Source organism: Hyaloscypha bicolor (assembly GCF_002865645.1).
Source record: "Hyaloscypha bicolor E unplaced genomic scaffold K444scaffold_35, whole genome shotgun sequence".
NCBI lineage: Eukaryota > Fungi > Ascomycota > Leotiomycetes > Helotiales > Hyaloscyphaceae > Hyaloscypha > Hyaloscypha bicolor.
Genome location: NW_020194537.1, coordinates 170,247 through 193,337, shown reverse-complemented (window position 1 = coordinate 193,337; position 23,091 = coordinate 170,247). Strand labels below are relative to the sequence as shown.

Below are 23,091 nucleotides of genomic sequence, written 5' to 3'. Positions count from 1 at the left end.
TAATTTAGGTTAGAGTAATTATTATAGTATCTTGGCTTAGCTATTTAGGACATATACTCGATATATGCCATATATTAAGTAGAACTAGTATAAAGAGAAGTAGTTTTTTTTTTCTTTAGTATAATATGGTATTATATATGGCATATGTGGAAATAGGATTTACTTTTCTATGAATTTTCTATAATTATAATTTTAGACTAATATAGACGGTATTCTGTAAACTTATACTAAGTATATATTATAACTATGCTTTAATCTTGTAATAATTATAAATTAGCCGAGCCGCTAGTAGGTATATGCAGAGCTCATGCCCAAAATATAGCTGGTATAAAGCCTATTTATTTGCTTGGCTAGCTGTCTCGCTTCCTTAAGCAATACTATGGTTCAGCTAAATAAACGAGCATATGCAGAGTTTAATAATATGGTTTAACTTAAGCAATACTATAGTTCAACTAAAACCCCTGGACGTCTAGTTCACTTACATCGAATACACCCACGGTCTTGGGTTTTGTTCAAGTGTGGGCAAATTGGCTTCAACCCGCGACGCTCATTTTCACACTGGATTTGTGTAAATTCGACGAAGGTTTCGCCTCCAACTATAACTAGCCATCGTGCTAACTCTGGGAGTTCTAAAGCTTATCTCTATTAATACCAGGACCTTAATAGGCTAGGGGCACGGCGTGCGAAATGCAGTCACTTGCCCGAGTAAGCTTGAACGCGCGTGCCTTGAGGATATACTTTTTAAGCGATTATGGGATATACCGAGCATATACTAAAGGCAATAGTAATAGTAAAGCAAAGTGTGTTCTAACTTCCTTATATGCTTCTTAGCAGTAAAGTTCAAGCATATGCTAGGAGTATGCCTGGCGGGCCGTTCGGATGGCGGAGGTCTGGGACGAGGTAGTCGAGAATGAGGACAGCTGTCTATATATCATTGAAGCTAGTATATGCAGTATAGTTTTTGGTGAGGAAAGTTGATCCCTACTATGGGGGAAAAAAGGGTACTTTCGCTAATTGATAATAGTGATCAGCTTAAGCGATAGTAGGGCTCAGCTACTGGCTCACTTGAACCCGAAGCCATGCCTTCAAAATTCGACAATAGACAATGCTCTCCGTCTATCTTCCAAAGTAGGCAGACAGACGCCGAGGGAGAAAATGGCATGAAGGAGAAGGCGGCGTACTAGAGATTGGTAACGATGATTTATGCAGAGCGAGAAATGCCACCGTTGAAGATGTGTGGACAATTCTGGTATTGATACACTCTCGGAAAGAGATTTAGTTGCTTGGTAAAAGTTTTGCTCGGGAACTCTGGTCGTTCCTGCAATTCTAGTAGCTTGCAGAGTAGGCACGACTTTCGACTCAGCTTGACCCTGAGTATCTATCTTACTGTTCGCATGCACTTGCCTGAAATACATTTGCTAGAACGGATTTACAGATCTTTGGGTCTTCTGAGATATTAGTGGCACAAAATAACAATGCATGGATATCCAATATCTCAAACCCTAATCTACTTTGCAAAGGAGAGGCTTGCTGTTCCAACCTGTCTATCCCCGATCCAACTAGAAAACACTAGAATGCCTTTGACTGCACCGAATTCAATCTTGATGACAAAGTCCATTCTATAGTACTTAAGACCGCCTGAAACAACAGAGGGGACGGTGTTCAAGTCAACAGACGAAAAATCGACCTTGACCTCGCCAACCTTCACAACACCTATAACACGGGTCAGTCAGTCCACTTACGGCCCTTTCAAAAAAAAAAAAAATTTAACTCACGATCATGACCAGTGGATAATGGAGCAATGTCGAGGTTGTAGGAAAACAATTCGAGAGACCTGGTGGTCTTATCGCCGTTTGTATGAGTGAAGTACACAGACTGAGATCGGACTGTCTTAGTCGTGACACTCTCTCCCTGCGATATCCAGATCAATGTTTGTTCGTGGAACTACGTGATGGCCGTTGATCTTACCTTCGCAATTTTCCAATTCATCTCAGCAATATTTCTCTTATCCAAGCCTTCCGTGAAGGGATCATTGTAAGCCTTACTCGCATCATCAACCCCGGCAACGAAAGGTCTTCCGACTTCGTAGCCGTAATGCCGGCGCTGCTTCTTCAGGCTGGGTGCCGTTCCTGCGAGACCTCGGAGCGCAGCACCTCTTGCAATAGCAGCTTGTCTAACAAGACTATTAGAAGGAGGAGACAAGTCTTGCAGAAAATACTCACGGCGCCGGAGGACAGATCAGCTTAATATTCCCGTTATCTTTGCACCACGCATCAAGCTTTTCGAAGAGATATGGCGAGTCACCGAATCCGCCGACTAGAATGATACGCTATTTGTTATTAGTCAAGATTGTTAGTGAAGCCATCTTCTATCTATTGGTATACAAACCTCAACGCTGTGGTTCATGCCCTTTGCATCTAGTACCTGGGCTTCTACCAGACCTATGACCTGTTTAATGACTGGGTCAAACAGAGATGTCATATCGGCCCTGCTGATGTCAGCGAAATTGAGTAATGGAGCTACGAGCTAGAGATCTACCAAGACAGCTTCACCGTTCCATCATCGTCGTCATAATATGCTGGATTTTTGGAGGTCAATTTTAGTGGCCCAATGCCTTTCTCTTTGTCGAAACCCTTGGGGAAGTCTCTTTTCACTCGCTCAAATGACTGCATGAACTTGCTACCCGGGCCGGTCTTCTTTGCGTCTAATTTTGTGAACGAGTCCCCGAAACGTTGAGTCATCAGCGTATGCAGATTCCGATCAATGTAAGTGGCGCCGCATTTTCCACCTGATGCCATCAGTGCATATACAATAACATTGGGTTTATTTACCTTCTCCTACGACGAGCTCCTCGAATTCTAGCACAGGATATGTGGCTGTGATAGAGTACGTTGTCAAATCTACTGTCCCACCGCCACAATCACAGATCATGATGTTATCGCCAGTCTCATATGTCAGTAAAGGTGATTCTGGGCGGGGAGATTGCAACTAACCTTGAGTGAATCTTGTGTGCCGGGAACTGTGAGTTTCTTGAGCGCACAAATAGCAGCGGCTTCTGGCTCAGGAATGACATTGATGGAATCCATTGTTCTGGATGCAAATCCGGCTCCAATAGCAGCCTGTCTCGTCGCATCCTGTGCTTCATCAAGCCAAGTAGCAGGGACCGTGATCCAGCACTCCATAGGCGTGAGTTTCATAAAATCCTCACCCTTTTCCTTGTCAAGACGAGCGAAGACATACTTCCGTACTTCTCGAAGGTAATCTTCGCACACGTCTTGAGCAGACTTGCCCCTTGGAAGTTCCAGCATTCCCTTTCTAGCAATTTTGGCTAGAGTTGGGTCATCATACTTTCCTTTAGGAGCATTCTTGTCTAGTAGCAGCTTTGTCCAAGAGTACGAGACCATTCCTGGTTCGACGGTGAAGCCCCATTTGATACCTTGAAATCCATTCTCTGTGCCATACGCAATGACAGTCGGAGTTTTCCATTCAAAATCTCTGTCTCTGCCTTCGCCTGGCCATGTCTGAACCGTGGAGATGTCATTCAGGTCAGATTCATTCGAAAACACATAACTGATACCTATAGAGCAGTTAAATCATACTCCAATTCGTATACTTTGCATACCTGTATATGTAGTTCCATAATCGATAGATAAAATACACTTGATTCTGTTCGAGGCCGATACTACTGTACGACGGGTTCCTGACGCGCTGAGATCGGGAGACATCTTTGGGGTGGGTTGCAAGTGGACCGCGCTCCAAAATGTTCAAATCAGACAGAGAGTGACAGGACTGCGCTACTCCAATTTCGCAAGGGCGTAGTTGGGGGGATTCTATCCAGCTACATATTGGCGAACTGAATGCTCTTTACAAGAATCAGGCTCCAGTATAGAGCCCATGTTTGCTTGTAGCACTAAGCGCTGGGTGGCGTCGGGAAAGCACTGAAACCAACTTGTTGGCGCCGGAAGCATTTGCAAAATCAGGCTAGATTCCGACCAGATAACGAGCGGCGCAGCAGATCTGTTTCAAGTCAGCCTCACAAAAGCAACAGGTTAGAGACTAGTTTTATTGAATTTTCAGCCGTAAGGCCGATTAGTGATTGCCAGGCAGATTCCAACGCGCACCTGCTCAGGAGAAGAGGAGAGATTGGCTCGATCTCCACGCATGAGTTACTCGGTGACTCCTTTAAAACAGCCTACAGCCCCTTTGGCTGGCGCTAAGAGCCTTTCGATAGATAAGCATGTTTAGCAGATGAAACAGCTCTAGGCCAGCCACTACGACCCGTAGATGACAGCCTTATGGGCGAAATGAACCAGCGGAGAATTCGTTTCTTCGATTATTATACTGAGCATTCCTGAAGCAATAGAGGCCTTCCGCACGCAGTCAAGTACTATCATGTCTAGCCATTCTAGCTCTCGAAGAGAAAACAATCGCGAGAGATCCGACTCAAGGCATCATTCTAATAATAATAGAGTAAGTGATCTTACATTACTAGCCTATAGACTCTTTATCCACATTTGGACACCTTTTGATGATTCTGTATAGCCTTTGAGGAATAACTCAACGAGATCGACTAGGTCGGTAGCCGAGCAAGCAGCTAGAGAAGCAACCCACGTAAGAGACCAAACAGTGTAGAATTGCTCGCAAGCTGACTGTCAAGTCTCATCAAGGTCAAACGGCGATTCAGGTGACGAGATACGTATATACAACAGCGGGAGATTACGGAATTAGAAACATGGAACCTGCGGATCGAGTTCATTCTGAAGGTGATTACGCCTGTGACCAGAGAGATACAGTTCCCATGGACTGTGATGAAGAACATCATGAAGTAAAGCAATCTTCAGAAGTATGCCAGATTTCCTGCTTTAAAATCTTCGTGTACTCAGACTGATCTATAAAAGCGGGCGACGGACCGGGACATGCATTTCCCACAAGTTCCTGTCACTGAGCCAGGATCTCTACAAACGATGCCCGGCGCTTTCGGTGCAGAACCTACGCAGTCCCAGAGCCCAGAAACAACCCAAGAGCAAATCTCAGCTCAAAAATCTGGCCAGGAGTACAATGACACCGACTCTAGAGGCGACTCTAGACCTGGTGGAAGTAGAAAAGATGCAGCCAAGAAACGTATCGAGAACTCACACGGACACGCCCCAGGTGGAGAGGATAAGCGTGGGTACGGCCATACCATCCTTAAGCTCGTTGGCGTTTCTACCTCATCCTCCGAGGAAAGGCGACTGATGCGCCTTAACACCGAGCTCAGAAAAATAGAAAAGAAGAATGACGATCTTCATACGAAAAATGAGCAGCTTTCCGGCAGAATTCAGGAGCTTGAACAGCTCGCTGACAACCGCATGACGATAATCAATCGACAAAAACAAGAAATCAAAGTCAGGGATGACCGACTAGCGCAATTCGCAGATGAACAACAAGGATTAGAGGATCAAATTCGCACCGCCCAACTAGCAATGAGCAAGAGATCTGCCAGACCCAAAGTCGATCTAGTTGACGATGAGAGGACAATCAAGGGAAACTTTATGAATCTCCACGATGAAGTCAGGAAATGGAGCAAGGCTTGGGGTTCAGCAGATTTCTCTATTGTCGACAATTTAAGCGGCGAGGACAAAGGAAAGTTTTTAGAGCAGCTTGGTAAAGTCGTGGCACTTGAGGGTGGACAGGTTCCGCATTCTCTGAGAGCTTCAGATATGACTACGAGATCATCTGTACTTTGCGTATCAGCCATGCTTGGGCGATATCTTTGTGCTCATGTATTTGAAGATCCGTTCCGGCCTATCAGACCGCTAGTCGCCCGCACTATCACCATGCTACCGGCCGCGGATCAAGATGAGACAATCCAGCAGGAAAGCTCAAAACAAAAGAGCTTAGTGATGTATGAGGATGACACTCTGAGTAAAGTGTACCACAAGCTATCTTGCCGTAAGATATTCTTTGTTAGCACCGTATTATGCTAATTCAAGATATAGTAAATCAAGCAAGAGCACAAGTTTGGAGGAGCGACATACTATCCATACTCGACCCAAAACCAAGTGATGGAGCACCTGAGGAGGTATACCGGGCACAAGAAGACGCAGAAAACCGACGCAGACAAACTGCTGCAGAATTAACTGCAGATTTCTTGGATTCTCGAGTCGCCGTCCTACTCCCGCCGGTTGAGCCTGAAGATGTTGCTAAAAGACACGAGCAGCTGCAGTCAATTTTTCAGACAGCACTGGACATTTCTGGGAGACTGTGGAAACAATTAACGATTGTGAAATGTAGTTATCTCGAGGATCTCAACCATGAATCGTTTACCTACGAATCGGACTATATGGACGCACATGCCTTTCATAAATTAGGGTTAGATGACGAAAGCGAAAATCGTCTTGACCACCACAAAATTCGTATCGTTTGTTTCCCTACTATCAAGGGGTATGGAAGCAGTACTGGAGAAAACTATCATCAAGATCGTGTCTGGGGGAAGGCTATTGTATGGTTGGACGAATGAGCTTCCGGGTTCAGCTATTTCAAACATCTTGTGGCTCAAGCTTGACATAGGATGATGCATTGACCAAGAAAACGGCTATCCCTCTTCGACCCTTGGGTTTTTAACTCCTCAATTGACATGAATGATTCATTAAACATGTACTTTGGTCTAATGCGTGATTCATCTCAAAAACGAAAGGGCTCACAGTCGTTTTTATAATATATACGATTTTTTTTTAGATTGAATTCCGTCTTTTTTTTAAAAAAAAATAAAAAAAACAGCCCCGGCTTAATAAATGTCGGTTCACCCGATGAACGCGTAGCACGGCGCGTAAAGACGTGATATGCAGTTGCGTTCGTAGTTGATGATTCTTGATTCGAGGATTGAACTCGGCAGCGAGCTTACAGTATATCCCCAATGGTTGCACCACGTCCTGTTTACCCTTTCCAATCACAATATATAGGCGAAAAAGCCACGTGACAGGATCAATAACACAACTTTTGTTGCGGTTTGTTGTCATAAGTATAGGAATTTGTGGGGCCGACTGTACCCCGGCGACTTCACGTCTTTTTTAGGGGTTCCGATGCCGACGAATGTATCTTGTCCCTCTCTCTAGGAGGATCCTCTGAAGAATGAGTTGTGGGCATTTTGAGCTGTTAGTTGAGACTGACCGATGCGGCTGCAATAATGTCCGGGGTTTTGGGATCCCCGCAACACCAATAACCTTAAGATAGGTTGTAGGCAATTTCCCCGGATATAGTTCTGCAGTTGGTTGCACCATGTTCACGATATCGCTGACCACTACTCCTGGCTCGCTTCCCCTATTCCCATCTTTGAACTAATCCTTGCCCGCTTGTGGCCCCGTGCTTCTCAGGTTTGATCTTCTGTTAGAAGCTTCGCGGCGGTTACTCGGCCCCGAGACCCAGCCCAACTACTGTAATCGTGCGTGAGGACTTGCGCCAAAGCCCCTACGAACCTGCGGGTTTGGTGCGTACCAGCGATACAGTCAAAATTCAGCGATACGGTCACTTTTTTCCCCCTAATAAAAGAAAACTAGAACTTTTAGTAACTTCACAACGTAATACAAGATCTTAAGAAAAAAGTTTATATAGAGGTACGCCCGATAATTGCGCAATTTTTGGCTTCTTTTGATTTTTCAATTTTGTGAAATTGTGGAAGCTATTATAAAATATGGCCGTATCGCTGATTTTTGACCGCAGGTTCGTAGGGGCTTTGGCGCAAGTCCTGACGCACGATTAGCTTCTTCATGTTCCACCAACCCCATGAAGCATTCACAGTTTCGAAGACCGACAGCGGCTAAGTTGCCTGTTTTTCACATGCCAGCAGATCTAATCCTTGATTCGAGCTCACTGCATATCAACTGACCTTTCCGAACCTGCCAAAATTTGGTGTCGAGAACCTAAAGAAACCAGGGCCGTTTCATCAAGTCCTTTTCATTGTGACACCTTCTACTCCCAGTAAGCAAATCCGTGTTAAAACTGTCCCGCGCCTGAGGGTATGCAGGAACCCAGAAAGCCGAGGGGCTGAGCTGCAGGGGTAACTCGGTGGGCAAGAGCGGCCCGTTCGAAACCCAACAAAGATGCATACGATAAGAACACAATTGTGAAATATTTCCGCATACTAAATATCTCCGCGTAGACTGTTTTGAAGCAGTACAACTATGTCAAATGACTAGAAGTTCAAGTGCGATTTTCAAACGAATGCTCTGGAAGTACGAACCGATTTCTGGATCGGGCGGCTTCGGCCCGGGCTGGTGCATTGGTCGGAGAGTGCGGGCGTCAAACAAGCCCCCTCAACCGCCTATGGGCAGCGGGGAATCGGGGTCCGGGGATGCAAGCCGTCCTCGAGGCGTTTCAGTAAGTGGCTGAAGGGTTGCGCTTCCTAGTGGTCAGTCACTCATCTTTGATGCATCAATGGGTACCAACAGGCTGGGACGAGTTCCTGCACCTGCCTTGTCGAGTTCGTGTTCTCGAGGCTTTGCTTGGGGCTGACCAGTGATGACAGCGGGAACTCAGACACCAACATCCAGCCACCCCGGCCCACCCGCAGCCTCCGACCTCCTTTCTATGTGGTGTGCACGGAGGATAGCAGTCGTAGCACTCTACATAACTTAGACATCATCTCGCGTTCTTCTTCTTTGAACAGCAATCTTTCATCGAGTTCGATAGAAACGCAAATCATTTCAACCTTCTCCCCTCTCGAAGCACATCATCATGTTTCGGACACCCCAAGACGATTCCGAAAGCGACGATGGACAAAGCCCCACTACGCATGCCTTTAGCATGAATCAAACGTCCGGATGCAATTACAGAGCATTCAATAGATCACCTCTCAAAACCCCATTTCGTCTAAAGTGTGCCCCAACATCTTCGACATCGAGCTCAAGCTCAAGCTCATCTTCGACAACTTCTATAATTTTTGACGAAGGTTTAACGAGAGCTGGGACACCGCTCACTCCAAACTCCGAGACACCCGACTCGAGCAATGCGGGTAGGCCGAGGCTTCCAAGCCCTGGCAAATTATCGACCAGTTCGTTCGTGAAGAGATGTGTGGATACAAGCAATACTCCGTCCGCTACGCCTGCTCCTGCAACAACTTCAACCACGAAGCGGGCCTTCCAATATTTGTCGGATCCTGATTATGAGTTGCTGGTTGAGGGTGTGAAGAAACTCAGCGTTCAAGACGACGAGCAAGCCTCCAATACCAGGGTCTCTCTAGGCTTGGATAAATCACCAGCTCCGGCCAGAAGACCACAATTGAAGAAGAGCAGTCATCAATCTGTGCAAGGAGATGATGACTATTCCGAGACGCCGACGAAGAATGGCATGTCAAATCGCAAAAACAAACACCGAAATACTTCTCGGACAGACGAAACGCCATCGGCAGAGCCGAAGGCACAGCTTTCTCTCAACCTTGCAGGGGCAAGGGCCACTCCACGGTCCAGCAAGAGAAAGAGTGCAGAGACACCTTCTCTTGTTATTACACAAATCGACAGTAAAGACAAAGAAGTGGATGCGGACAGCTCCAGCTCGACTGCTCAAAATCTACCACACCCTGTTCAATATCGACAGAAAGCCACTCTATCAGCTCCTCGAACTTCCCACAAACGCTCCTCGTCCGCTCCTGGTCCTCACAACAAAAGCAACATCATCACACAAGATACCCCAATCGCTTCCACAAGCCCAAAAAATGCTTCACCGACACAGACGAACGAAACAGATGCGACAGCCCCTCTAGCTCCGACCTGTTGTAGCCTTCGACGTCGTTCAACTGGTTCAATTGTACAAGAACATACTGTACTTCCATCTATTAGATTTCCAAGCCCCGGGGATGATGAAGGAGTGCCTAGAGCATTTCCCAATGAACCCATCAATTTTTCAGAAGTTTGTCGCCAAAGCCCTTCCTCCGAGCCTCCCCAGAGAACGCCAGAGCTGCATCCAGATGAAACACGCAAGTCCCCAAAACTCGAACACATGCATCCGGAAAAGAAGAATACAAACGATTTGAAGAATGAAATTCTCCGTTTAATCAGACGCCAAAGAGCCAAACCCGCCGCGGTGTCGACTTTAAAGCACGGTTATGTATACATCTTCAAGTCCGATAGATTTCCAGGACACGTCAAAATCGGGTCAACCGTCAAGGCACCAGGTATTCGCATCAAAGAATGGGGCACGGCTTGCAATTTCAAAGCTATCCAAGTTACGGACAAGAACGATACAGCTTTCAGGTTCTGTAGGATCGTAGAGCAGATCGTACATGCAGAGCTATACAACGAACAAAGAAAATTCTATTGCGATAGGTGCAAAATGAAGCATAGATTTACGATGGCAGAAAGAGCGAAGGGGACGGGAGAAACTGAGCTGGATGTTCGACCCACGGAGCATGGGGAGTGGTTCGAGACCTCTGAAACTGAGGCCCTGAAAGTGGTGAACAAATGGCGTGACTGGATGATCCATCAAGAGCCATACAAGGAAGATGCAACGCTTCTTTCCTGCTGGATCTGGAAGTACGACATGGGGACAAAGTGGATGAAAGGAACAGAAGCAGAATGGGAGGCTTGGCGTCAGTTTGGATGGCTTGATAAATTTCGGCTTAACTTGTATGACCTCAACAAATGGTTGGGAGAAGTTTCGCCGCTGCTGCAGAAGCTTTTGAATTCTCCTGGGTCTGCCTTCGTGCTTGCTGCCGGCTTTTATTTAGGGACCGTCGGAGTGAACTTGGCAAGCTGTCTGAAGGTCGCAATTGTCTTGTTCTTGTATCGATTCATGTGCTTCAAGTTCTGCTAGCCTGAAGCACGGGATATTTGCAAATACATCAAACCGATATATCGTATGCAGCCGTAACATCCTCGTTAGTTCGTTCGCATGGGTTTTCTTTCATCTCCATCTCACGTTCCTCTTTCTTGAAAGAAATGATCTTCACCGAAGTCACCTCAGAAGTTCCTGGAACATCGTTCCCAGATCGAGACAAATGCCGTCAGCGACCAAAGGCCGTCCCCTCCCCCGCCGAGCGTGAAAAACAATTGTATGATTTTCCTTATAACAGTCTAATCTTTCCCCGCGGCATATCCAAGTTCATGATTGGACATTGCTATCCTTGAGTAAGCGAATTTCGTTCAGGAACAGATGTGAATCGCCCTCTTCTTCCTTTCGCTTCTCTGCAAGCGGCCCGGAAATACCTAATTCATTAATATTAGTCGCTTTCTCTAATGCTCCCGCGAAATCAACTACGCTGCCGCAGCGCCCGTGTTCCTGGGATCAAATATACCGCAAAAACGCAGCAAATCAAAGGTCTTGAAATCAAGAATTTAACGATATGATTTGCTACTCAGGTTCACTTGAATGCGTATGGACCGACACGGGCGCTGCCGCAGCGTAACCGATACTCAAACGCTCTTACGAGGTTACGAGTTAGCTGCCCTGCAATCACATTAAGCGCAACTATCTCCTCTCCTCTCTCCTTTTCCTTTATAAACTAACGTTCGAGCTAATTCTCCGGAGGACCATTAAAAGATGTCCCGGTAAAATCAAGGATAATACCATTCTTCTAGGGAAGACTGCAGGGCGGGGGTAGTGGGAGGCATATTAGGCTGCTAATAATGATACTACGATACTGTCAACATTAGTATTAAAATCAAACGAATTAATATACGAATAGTTATACTCTCGACATACCTCAAAGGCAAAAAATCATGAATTCTCACATTAATTGCGGCAAAGTGGGATAATTTTTGGTAGTAGATATATACTGCAACGTCCAAATTCGCTTATTAGTCGGTGAAGCCCCTGTAAGCGCTAAATGATACGCTGAGTCCCCTGGAATAACCCAGTATTGGAGTTAGATTAGACAATTGCCCCACCAGCACTGCTATCGATCGTCACATTCAACTTTGCGAGACACTGCCAACCTTAATCAGTGTATTATCAATCATCAAAATCTAATCAATATAGCATAATGATGGAGAGTTCCGAAGACGACCAAGTTGTTGCTCAATCACAATCATCAATACCAGAAGAAAGTACAAGAGGTTCGACGAGAGTAAGCGATTATGATGGGCCAAAACAGCTTCACACACTTCGAGAGGCAGCTGCTCTGGTTTTCACATTAACGGGCGCAACCTTTTTGAATGTATGCCAAACCTCGTAGTAAACGGATTTGGTCAGCATACTTACAGACACTACAGACCTTCTCTGCGTATGCAGTCGTTATATTGATTCCCACTATCTCAAAAGATCTCAATATTCTAGAAATACGCCAACAATGGGTCGTTTCTGCCTTTTCTTTGACACTCGGCTGCTTCCTAGTGTGCGTAAAATTGGTGCTCCATCTCCCCTACAATTCTCCTGTCCCTGGCCTTCAAGATGGAGGGTCAGGAAAACAACCAGATACCACCGCCATTTGGAAATCTGCAAGCGAACACTGACTCGAAATTCTAGGTTGTGCGGAAAGCTAGGAGATGTGTGCGGGAAAAGAATCTTCTTCGTCCTGGGATGCGTGTGGGTTGCAGCAACATCTATAGCAGCTGCCTTTGCTCCTTCTGAAATAGCCCTCGATATTTTTCGAGCTCTCCAAGGCTTGGTAAGCACAGAGTCTCATTCTCTTCTCAATTCTTTGAGCAGCTGGGATTTTGTCCAGTTCGATAGATGCATAATTCTTCGTCTCCCTTATCAAGCAAAAGCAAGGGGGTTTTAAAAGACAGCTTGGGTGTTGTCACTTGGCAGTGTCTTTTTATCGGAGTAAGTACAACTGACTTGGGCTATTCCACATAATAGGGAGGTGCAATCACCCTCCCAACATCCATGGGCATCTTGGGCTCTACAATACCTCCGGGTAGAGTGAAAAATTACAGCTTTGCCTTCTATTCCGGTGGCGCTCCTGCAGGCCAGGTCCTCGGCAACATATTGGTAAGTGTCTTCTGCCATCCGTACGCAATTTTTCATTGACACGACTTTCTAAAGGGTGGAGTCATAACCCAGTATAGCAACTGGAAAGTAGTCTTCTTCATCATCGCTGGCGCCAACCTTGTAATTGCAGTGCTGGGACTCGTCTCCATACCCAAAGAGCGGAAGGCTGTAGATCTAGCCCTGCTTCCACAAATCGACTGGATTGGTGCCTTCCTTTTTACAACAAGCTTACTACTACTTCTCGTTGCACTATCTCAAGGCAACTCTGCAGGCTGGAAAACAGCTTATGTCATTGCACTTCTAATCATCTCGGTCTTCTTGTTCGTCGGTTTTGTGTTTTGGCAACGATATCTCGAATTCAGGACTGCTAGGGAGCCATTGATACGAACTTCGGTGTTCCAAAACTCGCCGTTTCTCATAGCTATGGTAATCTTCACGCTTTTCGCGGCTGCATTTACCAATTATTTAATATATTCTACGTATTTTTACCAAGAATATCTTCTCCTCGATACACTACACACTGCTTTCCGGTTTATCCCCTTGGGAATTGTTGGTATTTGTATTGCAACAATGGTTTGTGAATCCGAAGCCTTTAAATCGTTGCTCAAGAACTGATCTTTTGTTTTCACAGTCGGGATACCTCCTTGATCGAGTCCGCGGAAACTAGTGAGTGATATAATAAACTTTTCTATGTACCTCCTTCCAAACTATCCACTCACTCTTCTCTTTCCCAGCATCCTCATCTTCGGCCTTGTTTCAACTGCAATCAGCAATATCCTCTTCGCCGCGCCCATCCCACCGTCTACGACCTACTGGGCCTACGGCTTTCCAGCTATGTGCTTGGCTGCCTTCGGTGCCGATACGATCTATCCCTGCCTAGGCCTATTCACGACTCAATCCCTACCACAAAAAGATCAAGCACTTGCCGGTGCCATGTTCCAAACCGTTAATGGAATTGGTCGGGCAATCAGCTTGTCGATTGCTAGTGCTATTGAAACTGCTGTGCAAACAAAAGATGAAAAGAATATGGATGCCATGGAGGCGTTGCTGAAGGGTTTTAGGAGCGTTCAGTGGTTTAATGCTGCATGTGCTACGGTAGCGCTGGTAGCGACTGTCGTTGGTTTGAGGAACATGGGGAAAATTGGGTTGTTGAAAAAGCTGGGTCAAGTCCAGAGGCTTGAGAGGGAAAAGGACAATGTTTGCGTTTAATAAACGACTTCAGCTACTGTTTTTCTTTAAGGCCCTCTATTTCTTTTATATAAAGAAGGTATCGACTCCTCAGCCAAAGTTATAGTATCCACCTAGCTAAATATACCGGATAAAATTCGAAAAAGGCAACAAAAGGTGTCACGGCCTGGACAAGCTGTGGAAGTGGAATATGGGTGTGTTTGTGTAAATATGTATGAATGATGGTGCCCTAAGGGCGGTGAAGAAGCTATATATACGCCTGTGCGTAGCACGTGACAAAAGGTTATAAGCAAGAAGAAAAAGACTTTAATTAAGAATATCCATAAACTTGGAAAACGTCCTGGTATAGATATGGCATTTATAATCCGTTAAAATAGACAGTATATTACTTATTAATCCGTTGACCGAGCAGATTTTCCACTATCAAAGAAGTAACTAGTAAGTAGACCTCCGGGATCAATAGACAAACCAAGTTAATTCTGTATTAGATGTGTTTATATCCTGTCCGTAATATTCTGCTTCCACATAATGTCGAGGCTTAGATCCGATATCGTTCTGCAAAGAAGCCTCAACTAGATTTTTCAAAAATAGAGAGTGAAGAGAAGGATTTGAATGGGAATGGAAGTATTGCACGAGTAGAGAACAGTTCCAGTGAAGCGTAGCTAGCTTGCAGCAACCCGCTCTAGGAATAATAGGAAAGATCATGCATTCGATATCTGACTACACATTTTCCTGAAACACTTGATTTTCCGTCAGCCAGCTCCGTGAAGGGTTCCAGCGCACAAATCGTGTGTTCTGATCTCCTCCCACGACAGAACGACAAACCAACCCCCACGGTCAAAATGGACCATCTGCTCCAATTCAATCCCGGGCACAGACATCAAAAGAATTCCGTGCTCCCGAACGAGCAGCTCGACTTTCCAAGATTTTCTCCCCTGCTTACAGACTACCGAGTTCGGTTTCGAGCATGTTCCTTCTCCTGATAGTCTCATCCTTGTCACCCGCGATCTGATAGAGCTCGGCGTCCGACATCTTGCCAATAAAATGCGGGGAGAAGACCCAGAGGGGACTGGTCTTACCACTGACGAGAAAGTGATTAACTGCTTGTAAACAGATGGCATCGACGAACCTCTTCCGAGCAACCCCGCAGAAGCACGACCTCCAGCTCGTTGTTTTCCCTGACCGTTTGTCTCCAAGAACGTTGACGTACTGTCTTATGGGGAACCTGCTAGTGAAATAAAACGCGACCCTACTTAACCTATTCGCCACATATACCGGCACGTTCTCGAGTCGTTTTTCTATGTCTTCACATGGATATGCATTCGGTATGGGTACGAAGATACGAGCGACGGGTTGATATTTGTGTCATCACGGGATAAATTTCAAAACCTGCTTCACCCTTCATCTCCCCCCCACCTACCCTCCCCCCAACTATCAAGATGCTAATATAGATGCACCATCTGCCCAGTAATAGGATCTTTGAAGGTTGTGTCCTGTTTGCTAGCTATGCTCGTTCTGGGCATTGTGAGACTCTTGAGGGCAGTCTTCACCTCCCTAAGAAGATCGACCGCAAATTCGGGAACGTCTTCAGCCTCTTTTACAAACTTGTGTTTATCTTCTTGAAGAAATTCCGCAACTGCTGCCGAGGCCAATATACCACGTACTGGGTGTCCTTTGGGTAAAAGCGCCGCCGAAACAATATGCTGGGTTGTAAGGCAAAGGGTGTTCAAGTGCCCATCCACAGACACGTTCTTCGTAGCTCGTTGGGCCATGATAATGCCCTTAATACGTTCTGCCATTAAAGCCTCCATCCCAGTTACTTGGCACATATCTGCAATTCTGACAAACTCGATAGTAGCGGTAATTGCTTCTTCTGGTACTAATTCGCCAAAGATGACTCGGCCAAGGTATAGCCACTGCACTAGTAATTGGAAGCTCCGTATCGAAATCACGCCATCTTCTTCACTCAAATCTACTGACAGGTCTTTTCCTTCCCGAAAGTTTCCTTCAAATGTCGCTTTGAAATATGGGGATTGCTTGCACAGGAGAGCCTTCGGGAGATTGTATTCGTGGCTTGGAGATCCGACGCGAATTGTGACTTGCGGGCCGGAATAGAGTGGGAGTAGGCTAAATAATCGTGTCAGCAAAGAACGACACCTGATTCTCTGACTAACTTATTTATAAAATCCTCATAGGGCACGTCCAGACGTCTCTCCTCAGCACTTGTGGTCGACATACTAGCGGCTGTGAGAAATAAAGATCTGCTGCCGTAAATTCTCTCTTCGCAGTCCTGCTCCTTACCCCACAATTTTAAGCCTCCAAGGTCTGATATCCGAATCTGGCATGTACAGGCGTCCTCACAGACCACGGAAACTGGCAGTAGTTTGGATCGATGCTTCCTTGAGAGGAGGTTTATTCAATCTGGATACGCTTACCCCGCATGCCTGTGGTGATCACGACTAAGCGGAGGCGCGTGCCCTCAACCGCCCACTGGTGCCCTGTCGGAACAACAAAGATTTGAGAATTTTTTCAAAGTTCTCAGAAAATTCTAAAAACTTGTAGGATCTCTTTTTTGAGGTCGCTAATAACGAATATAAACTCAAAAGCTTCATTTTATGCCGTTGTTGTGGTGAAATTATAGTTTGGGCCATTGAGGGGCGAACGCTTCTATGAAAGACGGGAAGACGAGGCAGGCGTGGGTAAGGTAAAGGAACTTATGGGGGATATGAGCTTTCATCATGTAGTTTTGTAAAAGGCTGTGAAGTGCAGTGGGTCGTGGAGGGAGAGATGATTTGGCAGGATTATTCAGAAGACTGCTTCTCTTCTAGACGGTCAATTGATCGTCTCTTGAACGTATAATGAAAATCTGTGGAAAGAAAGTCGGAGAGCGGTGCGTTTCGACCACTCAATGGAAACTCAGACAGACGGCTTCTCAAGGCAGGATTGGCAGTAATTGACTTTACCACATATCATAACATGAAATCGGTTTTTTCTGGGGTCTCCAAGTTCATGTCGTGATCATGATGAAGAAAGGAGAAGAGTCGAGAAGCAGATGAATGACCTTGGTCGGTCGTCCGGAGGAACGTTTTTGCTTTCCGAAACCGTGTTCAATTCCAGCCACGTGCCACCTCCTTCACAAGGTCACCCAATTCAGATTCCATTTCAATGATGTCCCAGACAATTTCAATTGGATCGGTATTCCAATTCAGGACACATACGGTATGCCCAGCATCAATTTTGCACAGGACGCGCGCTTCAGACGATCCGACACTCCGTCGTTCACAACGTCACGACCGCTCTTCCTGTCAACGTGCCTCTCTTCTCCGCAACATTTACTCAAGATTGAAATCGCGATTGGAGGATCTCATCTACTCGCGGGTAATCGATTTCCCCGCACGTTATACCCAAGAGCTAAAACCATGGTTTACCACGGAATCACACCTTCCGCTCGAATCATCGGCCATTCATCCGGATGCCTGAGTACGAGCGAAGCATTTTCAATCTATCTTCCCACCAGGTACCGGCAAGAAACAACCCATTTTTATGTAGGTTTAGTGTCATCCGATTGTTTATCATAATGGTTTCTCCGTCGTTTCTTATCGTTCTTTTCTTTGTTTCGTGCGTCATTTGGTGTGAGAGCTCGAATTTCTACAATTCACGTCGCTTCGAAACAGGTAGTCGCCATTTCTCACAGCTATCATGCTTTCTTCTGTCCTGCCACTTATTGCGGTTGCTCTTTCCATTTCGTCTAGCGCTCGAGCCGCACCAATCCAGGAGGCAATCTGCAGCGCTACTTCTGCGTGGCCGGGATGGTGCGGGATTAAGCATGCTTTCATTTTGTGAGTTGATAGTCCCTGACTCTGTCAAGTTCATCACAAGCTAATGTGACGACAGTGGAGATTCGTATTCCACAACAGGCTTCAATGTCAGCCTCACCCAGCCAACTCCAACGAATCCGTTCGGAAATCCAACATATCCAGGATACACGGCCGCCAATGGCCCGAATTGGGTTGACTATTTGACGGTCAAATACAACGCTTCTACTCTTCTTACCTACAATCTCGCATATGGAGGAGCTACCATCGACTCAGCGCTTGTGGCACCATATCTGCCAACTGTATCTTCGGTGGCTCAGCAAATCGAGAATGAATGGTTTCCAGCCTACGCTGCCCAGGATCCAGTGGCAACCTGGAGCTCAAGTGACACACTTTTTGCTATCTTCGATGGAATCAATGACGTCGGGAATTCGTGGTGGAAGAACAACACGGCGATGAACAATGCAATCTTCGCTGTCTATCGAGGCCTTGTCGACGAACTCTACCAAGCTGGAGCTCGCAATTTCGCTTTCCTGAATGTCCCACCAGTTGACCGATCTCCATTGGGGTTGGCAAATTCAGGCTTGGATCAAGCAACGGAGCACATGGATATTGTGGCCTGGAATAATGCTCTTATGAAGATGGCGCAGAGTATGAAAACAGCCAACCCAGATGTCAATATTTTCACCCTCGATACGTTCAAGTTCTTCACCCAAGTGCTGGACAACCCTGCGAGTTATCCACAGACTGCCTTGTATAAGAATGTGACTGGTTATTGTACGGCATACGCAAAGTGAGTACATTCTCGAGGGATACTTCTGGGATTTAGGCTAACTTTCCGCAGTGGTACTCCAACTAAAGATTATTTTAATGCTACTTGCACGATTCCTGTTAATCAGTACTTCTGGCTCAACAGTCTGCATCCTACTTATCCCATGCATGACGTCCTTGCAGAACAGGTTGCACTTCAATTGGCTGCAGGGCCAAATGTCTGTTAGACGGAGTTCTGGACAGAGAAGGAAAAGCTTGGACTGTATACATGAATCAATGAACCACGAGCACAATGCCAGAACGAGGCTATGTCGAGTTTCAAAGCCATTCAGGGGTTCGGGGGAAACCTTTAGTGCAGCCAAAACATCGATCACGTGACGAGGTCGATATTGACCCGACAAGTTATCCTTCCATTGTTTCTCTTGTGGAAACTCCACCTCTAATTAATGCAACATTCCCTTCACCACATACCTTCTGTTTCCAAAGGGATACAAATACTCAACTTGGACAAGGAGGGACAGACGTTGCCGCCATCCCAACCCCACCTTTCTACTAAACCGCATCGGGGCAAGGAACCCGGCGACGTGCTGCTTATCAGCGCCTTGTCCAACCAACAGCCCACAATTATCGAAGCTTGACAGCTTCGACTAGGCAGAGCAGCGGCGGTATGTCGAAGCTATCGTGCATACGGAAGGGTTGCTGGCCTGGCCAGTCAATCCTCACCCAGCTTCAGATAATTGAATTACCTTTTATCTCTTCCGTTGGTCCTTTGACCCGATTGATACACCAAGTCCCGAATCTCTTCTATATCATTGTCTGATCTTCCCAGATCTGCTTTCTTTGTTTGCTATACCTTTTGCTTGCTAACACAGTGTTTTCGTACCTACCGAGCATAACATACAGCTGCGAAGGTAAATCAGCACGAAATGGCCCTCGAAAGACTCAAGTCAGTTGCCCAGCACGTCGCTGGCACAGGCCCTCCTCCTCACCCATTCGATCCCCTCTCCAATGCCGAGATCGAGAAGGTAGTTTCGATCATCCGCAGCGCGCACGGGAAGCTCTTCTACAATGCTGTCACGCTCCGGGAACCGAAGAAGCAGGAGATGCTGAGATGGCTCGAGAATTCAACATCTTCGCCGAGGCCGACAAGAGTGGCAGATGTCGTCGCTCTTGCGCCGGGAGGAGCAGTGTTTGATGGCTTGGTGGACTTGGAGGCGGGGAAAATCACCAAGTGGGAGAAGCTTGAGGGTGTTCAACCGCTGGTGAGTATTATGGGAACAACGGGGTGGATTTTTCGCTGACTTTTAGCAGATCACTATGGAAGACCTCCAGATCGTAGAGCACGTCTGCCGGAAAGACCCCAAGGTCATTGAGCAATGCGTGTTGAGCGGGATACCAGCGTCGGACATGCACAAGGTTTACTGCGATCGTGAGTCCAAGACCAACCCCCTTTGAAAACACTTCTGACTTTCCGAGCTTGGACAATTGGATACGACCACAGATTCGGCAGCGATATTCGATTGCAGCAAGCACTTATGTACTACCGACCACACGTTGATGACAGCCAATACTCGTTTCCCCTCGACTTCTGCCCCATCTTCGACGCTGACAAGCAAGAGATCATTCACATCGACATTCCCGAGATCCGCAGACCAGTCAGCAAGGCGAAGCCCAACAATTATCATGCTGCCAGTATCGAGGTAGAGGGAGGATATAGGAAAGATATCAAGCCCATCAATATCACACAACCAGAGGGTGTCTCATTTAAGGTGGAAGGACGAGTGATTGACTGGCAGAACTGGAAAGTCCATGTTGGATTCAACTACAAGGAGGGAATTGTGCTCAACAATATCACATACAATGACAAGGGAACTGTTCGGCCTATTTTCTACAGACTTTCGTTGGCGGAGATGGTGGTGCCTTACGGAAACCCGGAACATCCTCACCAACGGAAGCATGCTTTCGACCTTGGAGAGTATGGTGGAGGATACATGACCAATAGTCTCTCCCTTGGCTGTGATTGCAAGGGGGCCATTCATTATATGGACGCAGCATTCGTCAACCGTGCTGGAGAAAGCACCACAATCAAGAATGCCATTTGCATCCATGAAGAGGATGCAGGCATTTTATTCAAACATACAGATTTCCGTGACGATTCGGTCATCGTCACCAGAGGCCGGAAACTCATCATCTCGCACATTTTCACGGCTGCGAACTACGAATACTGCGTTTACTGGATCTTCCACCAAGACGGCACTGTTCAACTCGAGATCAAGCTCACAGGTATCCTAAACACATACGCCATGAATCCGGGTGAGGATACCAAAGGATGGGGAACAGAAGTCTATCCAGGAGTTAATGCTCACAACCATCAACATCTCTTCTGTTTGCGGATCGATCCTAACATCGATGGCCCAAACAACACGGTCTTCCAAGTCGACGCTTCCCAGGGTGCAGGCGAGGTAGGTAGTAAGGAGAACTTTTATGGAAATGCCTTCTATGCCAAGAGGACCAAGTATTCGACTGTTAAGGAGGCAGTCAGTGATTATGATGGAGTTACTTCGCGAACTTGGGATATGTGCAACCCCAACAAACTAAATCCACACAGCCACAAGCCTGTCAGCTACAAGCTCGTGAGTAGAGAAGTCCCCAAACTTCTTCCCAAGGAAGGTTCTTTGGTTTGGAAGCGTGCAGGTTTCGCCCGTCACGCTGTCCATGTCACACAATGTAAGTTCACACTTCACTCTTCTCCCCTCCACACTCACCCCTAACACCTCACAGACGACGACGACCAAATACTCCCCGCCGGCCGGCACGTCCCCCAAACCTCAGGCGAACCCTCTCGAGGTATCCCCGAATGGATCGCGAACGGCGATGCCTCAATCGACAATACCGACATCGTCCTCTGGCACACCTTCGGCATCACGCATTTCCCTGCCCCTGAGGACTTCCCTGTCATGCCTGCAGAACCTATGACATTGTTGCTGCGACCAAGGAATTTCTTCGCACGGAATCCAGCGCTTGATGTACCGCCTAGCTATTGCAGTACGCCGAGCCAAGTTGCGAGTAAGGAGAAGGTGTTGGATGCTGCGGATAAGATGTCGAAGCTGGTTGTTACTGGTGGCGAGGCGTGTTGTAAAAAGTAAAGTGACGGTTTGGGTCTGGTTTCTTGATCGGTATCTTCTGTCATATATCCTCTTTTATCGAATCGTCTCAAGTTGATACTTTTTAGTTTGACATGAAATGTATATTTTCGCATCCCCTGCTCCCATTTTCGAATCCTGGTCATGTATATGATATATCGCGAGTTTTCGTAGCCCAGAGGTTGGAGGGTGATCATTTTGGCAAATCGTCTAGAGGAACATAGACCTGAGCTCAAAGAATAATGACAGCAGGCTCCATTTCTCTTCAGATCTAGTCTCTGGACTTAAGCAGCGGCTCGTTTCTGAGCGTTTCTGAGAATTCCTGAGCACGACTTGGGCACGACCTGAGCAACTGAGCATATGGGAGCTGAGTTCAGAGGTGAGTATGTTCACATGGTACGCACTAACGTTTAGAGGCAGTAAGCCATATGTGAATTCAATAGATCTACGTCTAGCAGCCTCAGAAGCACTGGGTTGTATGATATTGCCGGAGTTTCTGAATGATGCCGGGGAATCTGCGAGTAATCCGCTCTCGTCACAAACTGAATCAACGTCCGGAATCGTGAGAAGCATCCAAGCAAAGATACTCTGGTCGTCCGATACTTTTAATCTCCTCCTGGAGCCACCTAAAAGCCTTTTCGCGTTCTCCGTATATCAACGGCTTCCGGATGTCAAAAATTCCCAGTAGGCAATACGCAATATCTTCCACCTTGGTTGTTTGTCTGTCTCTTTGCCGCCCAGGACATCGCTGCGCGACACTAGCCTGTCTCAGGACATCTCCTAGCAGGAACCTCGCAGGCATGCCGGTGATTCTGGATATGATGGATGATAGACCATGCTTGGTGCCGATTCTCGTCCAGCCGTTGGCAAAGAAAACTACTTCTGATGGCCCAGTGAGCTCCTGGAGAGTCCAGCCCCACGTAAACCATTTGCTTGCAGAGAAAGATTTTGATGTAGATGGATCCTCATTGGGCGGGACGTCCGCTAGATACTCAGTGCGCTTTTCAGCTTTTCGGTACCAGTGAACATAGAGTCGATAGCCTCCGCAAGTTCGGTGCTGTTCGATTTGTCGATGCAACGCTTGTCATCCCAGAAGTATTGCATGCTATCGCGTCTCGCCTGCTCCCCGCAAAATCGGATCTTCTCCAGGCTTGCTCTTGCCGGTGCCGCCTATCAGGTCTCTAAAGGTGACCTACTCCCCAAGTGTGTGAAAGCACCGCATAGGGAGGGACGCCGTCGCTGTGGTCCTTGGTCAGGCCGAAGTCGCCATG

The 23,091-nt window shown here is 46.7% G+C and overlaps 8 protein-coding genes across 8 annotated transcripts; 5 read left to right on the top strand and 3 right to left on the bottom strand.

Moving 5' to 3' along the window:
• Positions 1-1,341: 1,341 nt before the first annotated feature.
• Positions 1,342-4,404, bottom strand: K444DRAFT_650823 (actin-like ATPase domain-containing protein; the record flags this gene model as incomplete). Its single annotated transcript, XM_024885663.1, has 10 exons — positions 1,342-1,713; positions 1,776-1,911; positions 1,969-2,173; positions 2,223-2,329; positions 2,389-2,488; positions 2,539-2,788; positions 2,832-2,946; positions 2,994-3,577; positions 3,623-3,685; positions 4,389-4,404. 10 exons carry the CDS (start codon positions 4,402-4,404, stop codon positions 1,508-1,510), a joined length of 1,782 nt encoding a protein of 593 aa, XP_024741304.1. The 3' UTR covers positions 1,342-1,507.
• A 560-nt stretch (positions 4,405-4,964) lies between these two features.
• Positions 4,965-6,499, top strand: K444DRAFT_626000 (uncharacterized protein; the record flags this gene model as incomplete). Its single annotated transcript, XM_024882592.1, has 2 exons — positions 4,965-5,931; positions 5,979-6,499. 2 exons carry the CDS (start codon positions 4,965-4,967, stop codon positions 6,497-6,499), a joined length of 1,488 nt encoding a protein of 495 aa, XP_024741303.1.
• A 2,088-nt stretch (positions 6,500-8,587) lies between these two features.
• On the top strand, positions 8,588-10,838 carry K444DRAFT_609101 (uncharacterized protein). The gene has a single exon (XM_024879513.1). It carries the CDS (start codon positions 8,713-8,715, stop codon positions 10,783-10,785), a length of 2,073 nt encoding a protein of 690 aa, XP_024741302.1. The 5' UTR covers positions 8,588-8,712; the 3' UTR covers positions 10,786-10,838.
• A 1,115-nt stretch (positions 10,839-11,953) lies between these two features.
• Positions 11,954-14,112, top strand: K444DRAFT_640957 (MFS multidrug transporter-like protein; the record flags this gene model as incomplete). Its single annotated transcript, XM_024884549.1, has 7 exons — positions 11,954-12,127; positions 12,183-12,304; positions 12,436-12,577; positions 12,772-12,903; positions 12,958-13,476; positions 13,535-13,569; positions 13,638-14,112. 7 exons carry the CDS (start codon positions 11,954-11,956, stop codon positions 14,110-14,112), a joined length of 1,599 nt encoding a protein of 532 aa, XP_024741301.1.
• A 1,405-nt stretch (positions 14,113-15,517) lies between these two features.
• On the bottom strand, positions 15,518-16,478 carry K444DRAFT_660499 (uncharacterized protein). Its single transcript, XM_024886470.1, has 2 exons — positions 16,266-16,478; positions 15,518-16,218 (listed from the first exon to the last, which is right to left on the bottom strand). Exons 1-2 carry the CDS (start codon positions 16,325-16,327, stop codon positions 15,534-15,536), a joined length of 747 nt encoding a protein of 248 aa, XP_024741300.1. The 5' UTR covers positions 16,328-16,478; the 3' UTR covers positions 15,518-15,533.
• Positions 16,479-17,790: 1,312 nt separating this feature from the next.
• K444DRAFT_583294 (carbohydrate esterase family 16 protein) lies at positions 17,791-19,071 on the top strand (the record flags this gene model as incomplete). Its single annotated transcript, XM_024877823.1, has 3 exons — positions 17,791-17,930; positions 17,986-18,699; positions 18,751-19,071. 3 exons carry the CDS (start codon positions 17,791-17,793, stop codon positions 18,902-18,904), a joined length of 1,008 nt encoding a protein of 335 aa, XP_024741299.1. The 3' UTR covers positions 18,905-19,071.
• Positions 19,072-19,317: 246 nt separating this feature from the next.
• Positions 19,318-22,153, top strand: K444DRAFT_555146 (uncharacterized protein). Its single transcript, XM_024876689.1, has 5 exons — positions 19,318-19,939; positions 19,989-20,106; positions 20,154-21,404; positions 21,459-21,853; positions 21,910-22,153. Exons 1-4 carry the CDS (start codon positions 19,604-19,606, stop codon positions 21,821-21,823), a joined length of 2,070 nt encoding a protein of 689 aa, XP_024741298.1. The 5' UTR covers positions 19,318-19,603; the 3' UTR covers positions 21,824-21,853; positions 21,910-22,153.
• Positions 21,928-22,760, bottom strand: K444DRAFT_713828 (uncharacterized protein; the record flags this gene model as incomplete). Its single annotated transcript, XM_024888306.1, has 1 exon — positions 21,928-22,760. A coding segment is annotated over one exon (393 nt), but the record flags the coding sequence as incomplete, so codon positions are not given.
• Between the last annotated feature and the right edge of the window lie 331 nt (positions 22,761-23,091).

Bases quoted from the DNA above. Each gene is read 5' to 3' on its own strand.
- K444DRAFT_609101 (XM_024879513.1), top strand. From the start codon at position 8,713: ATGTTTCGGACACCCCAAGACGATTCCGAAAGCGACGATGGACAAAGC.
- K444DRAFT_660499 (XM_024886470.1), bottom strand. From the start codon at position 16,327: ATGTCGACCACAAGTGCTGAGGAGAGACGTCTGGACGTGCCCTATGAG. The intron at 16,219-16,265 runs GTTAGTCAGAGA...ACGATTATTTAG, and splicing joins TATGAGGATTTTATAAATAA to CCTACTCCCACTCTATTCCG.
- K444DRAFT_555146 (XM_024876689.1), top strand. From the start codon at position 19,604: ATGGCCCTCGAAAGACTCAAGTCAGTTGCCCAGCACGTCGCTGGCACA. The intron at 20,107-20,153 runs GTGAGTCCAAGA...TGACTTTCCGAG, and splicing joins GCACAAGGTTTACTGCGATC to CTTGGACAATTGGATACGAC. The intron at 21,405-21,458 runs GTAAGTTCACAC...AACACCTCACAG, and splicing joins CGCTGTCCATGTCACACAAT to ACGACGACGACCAAATACTC.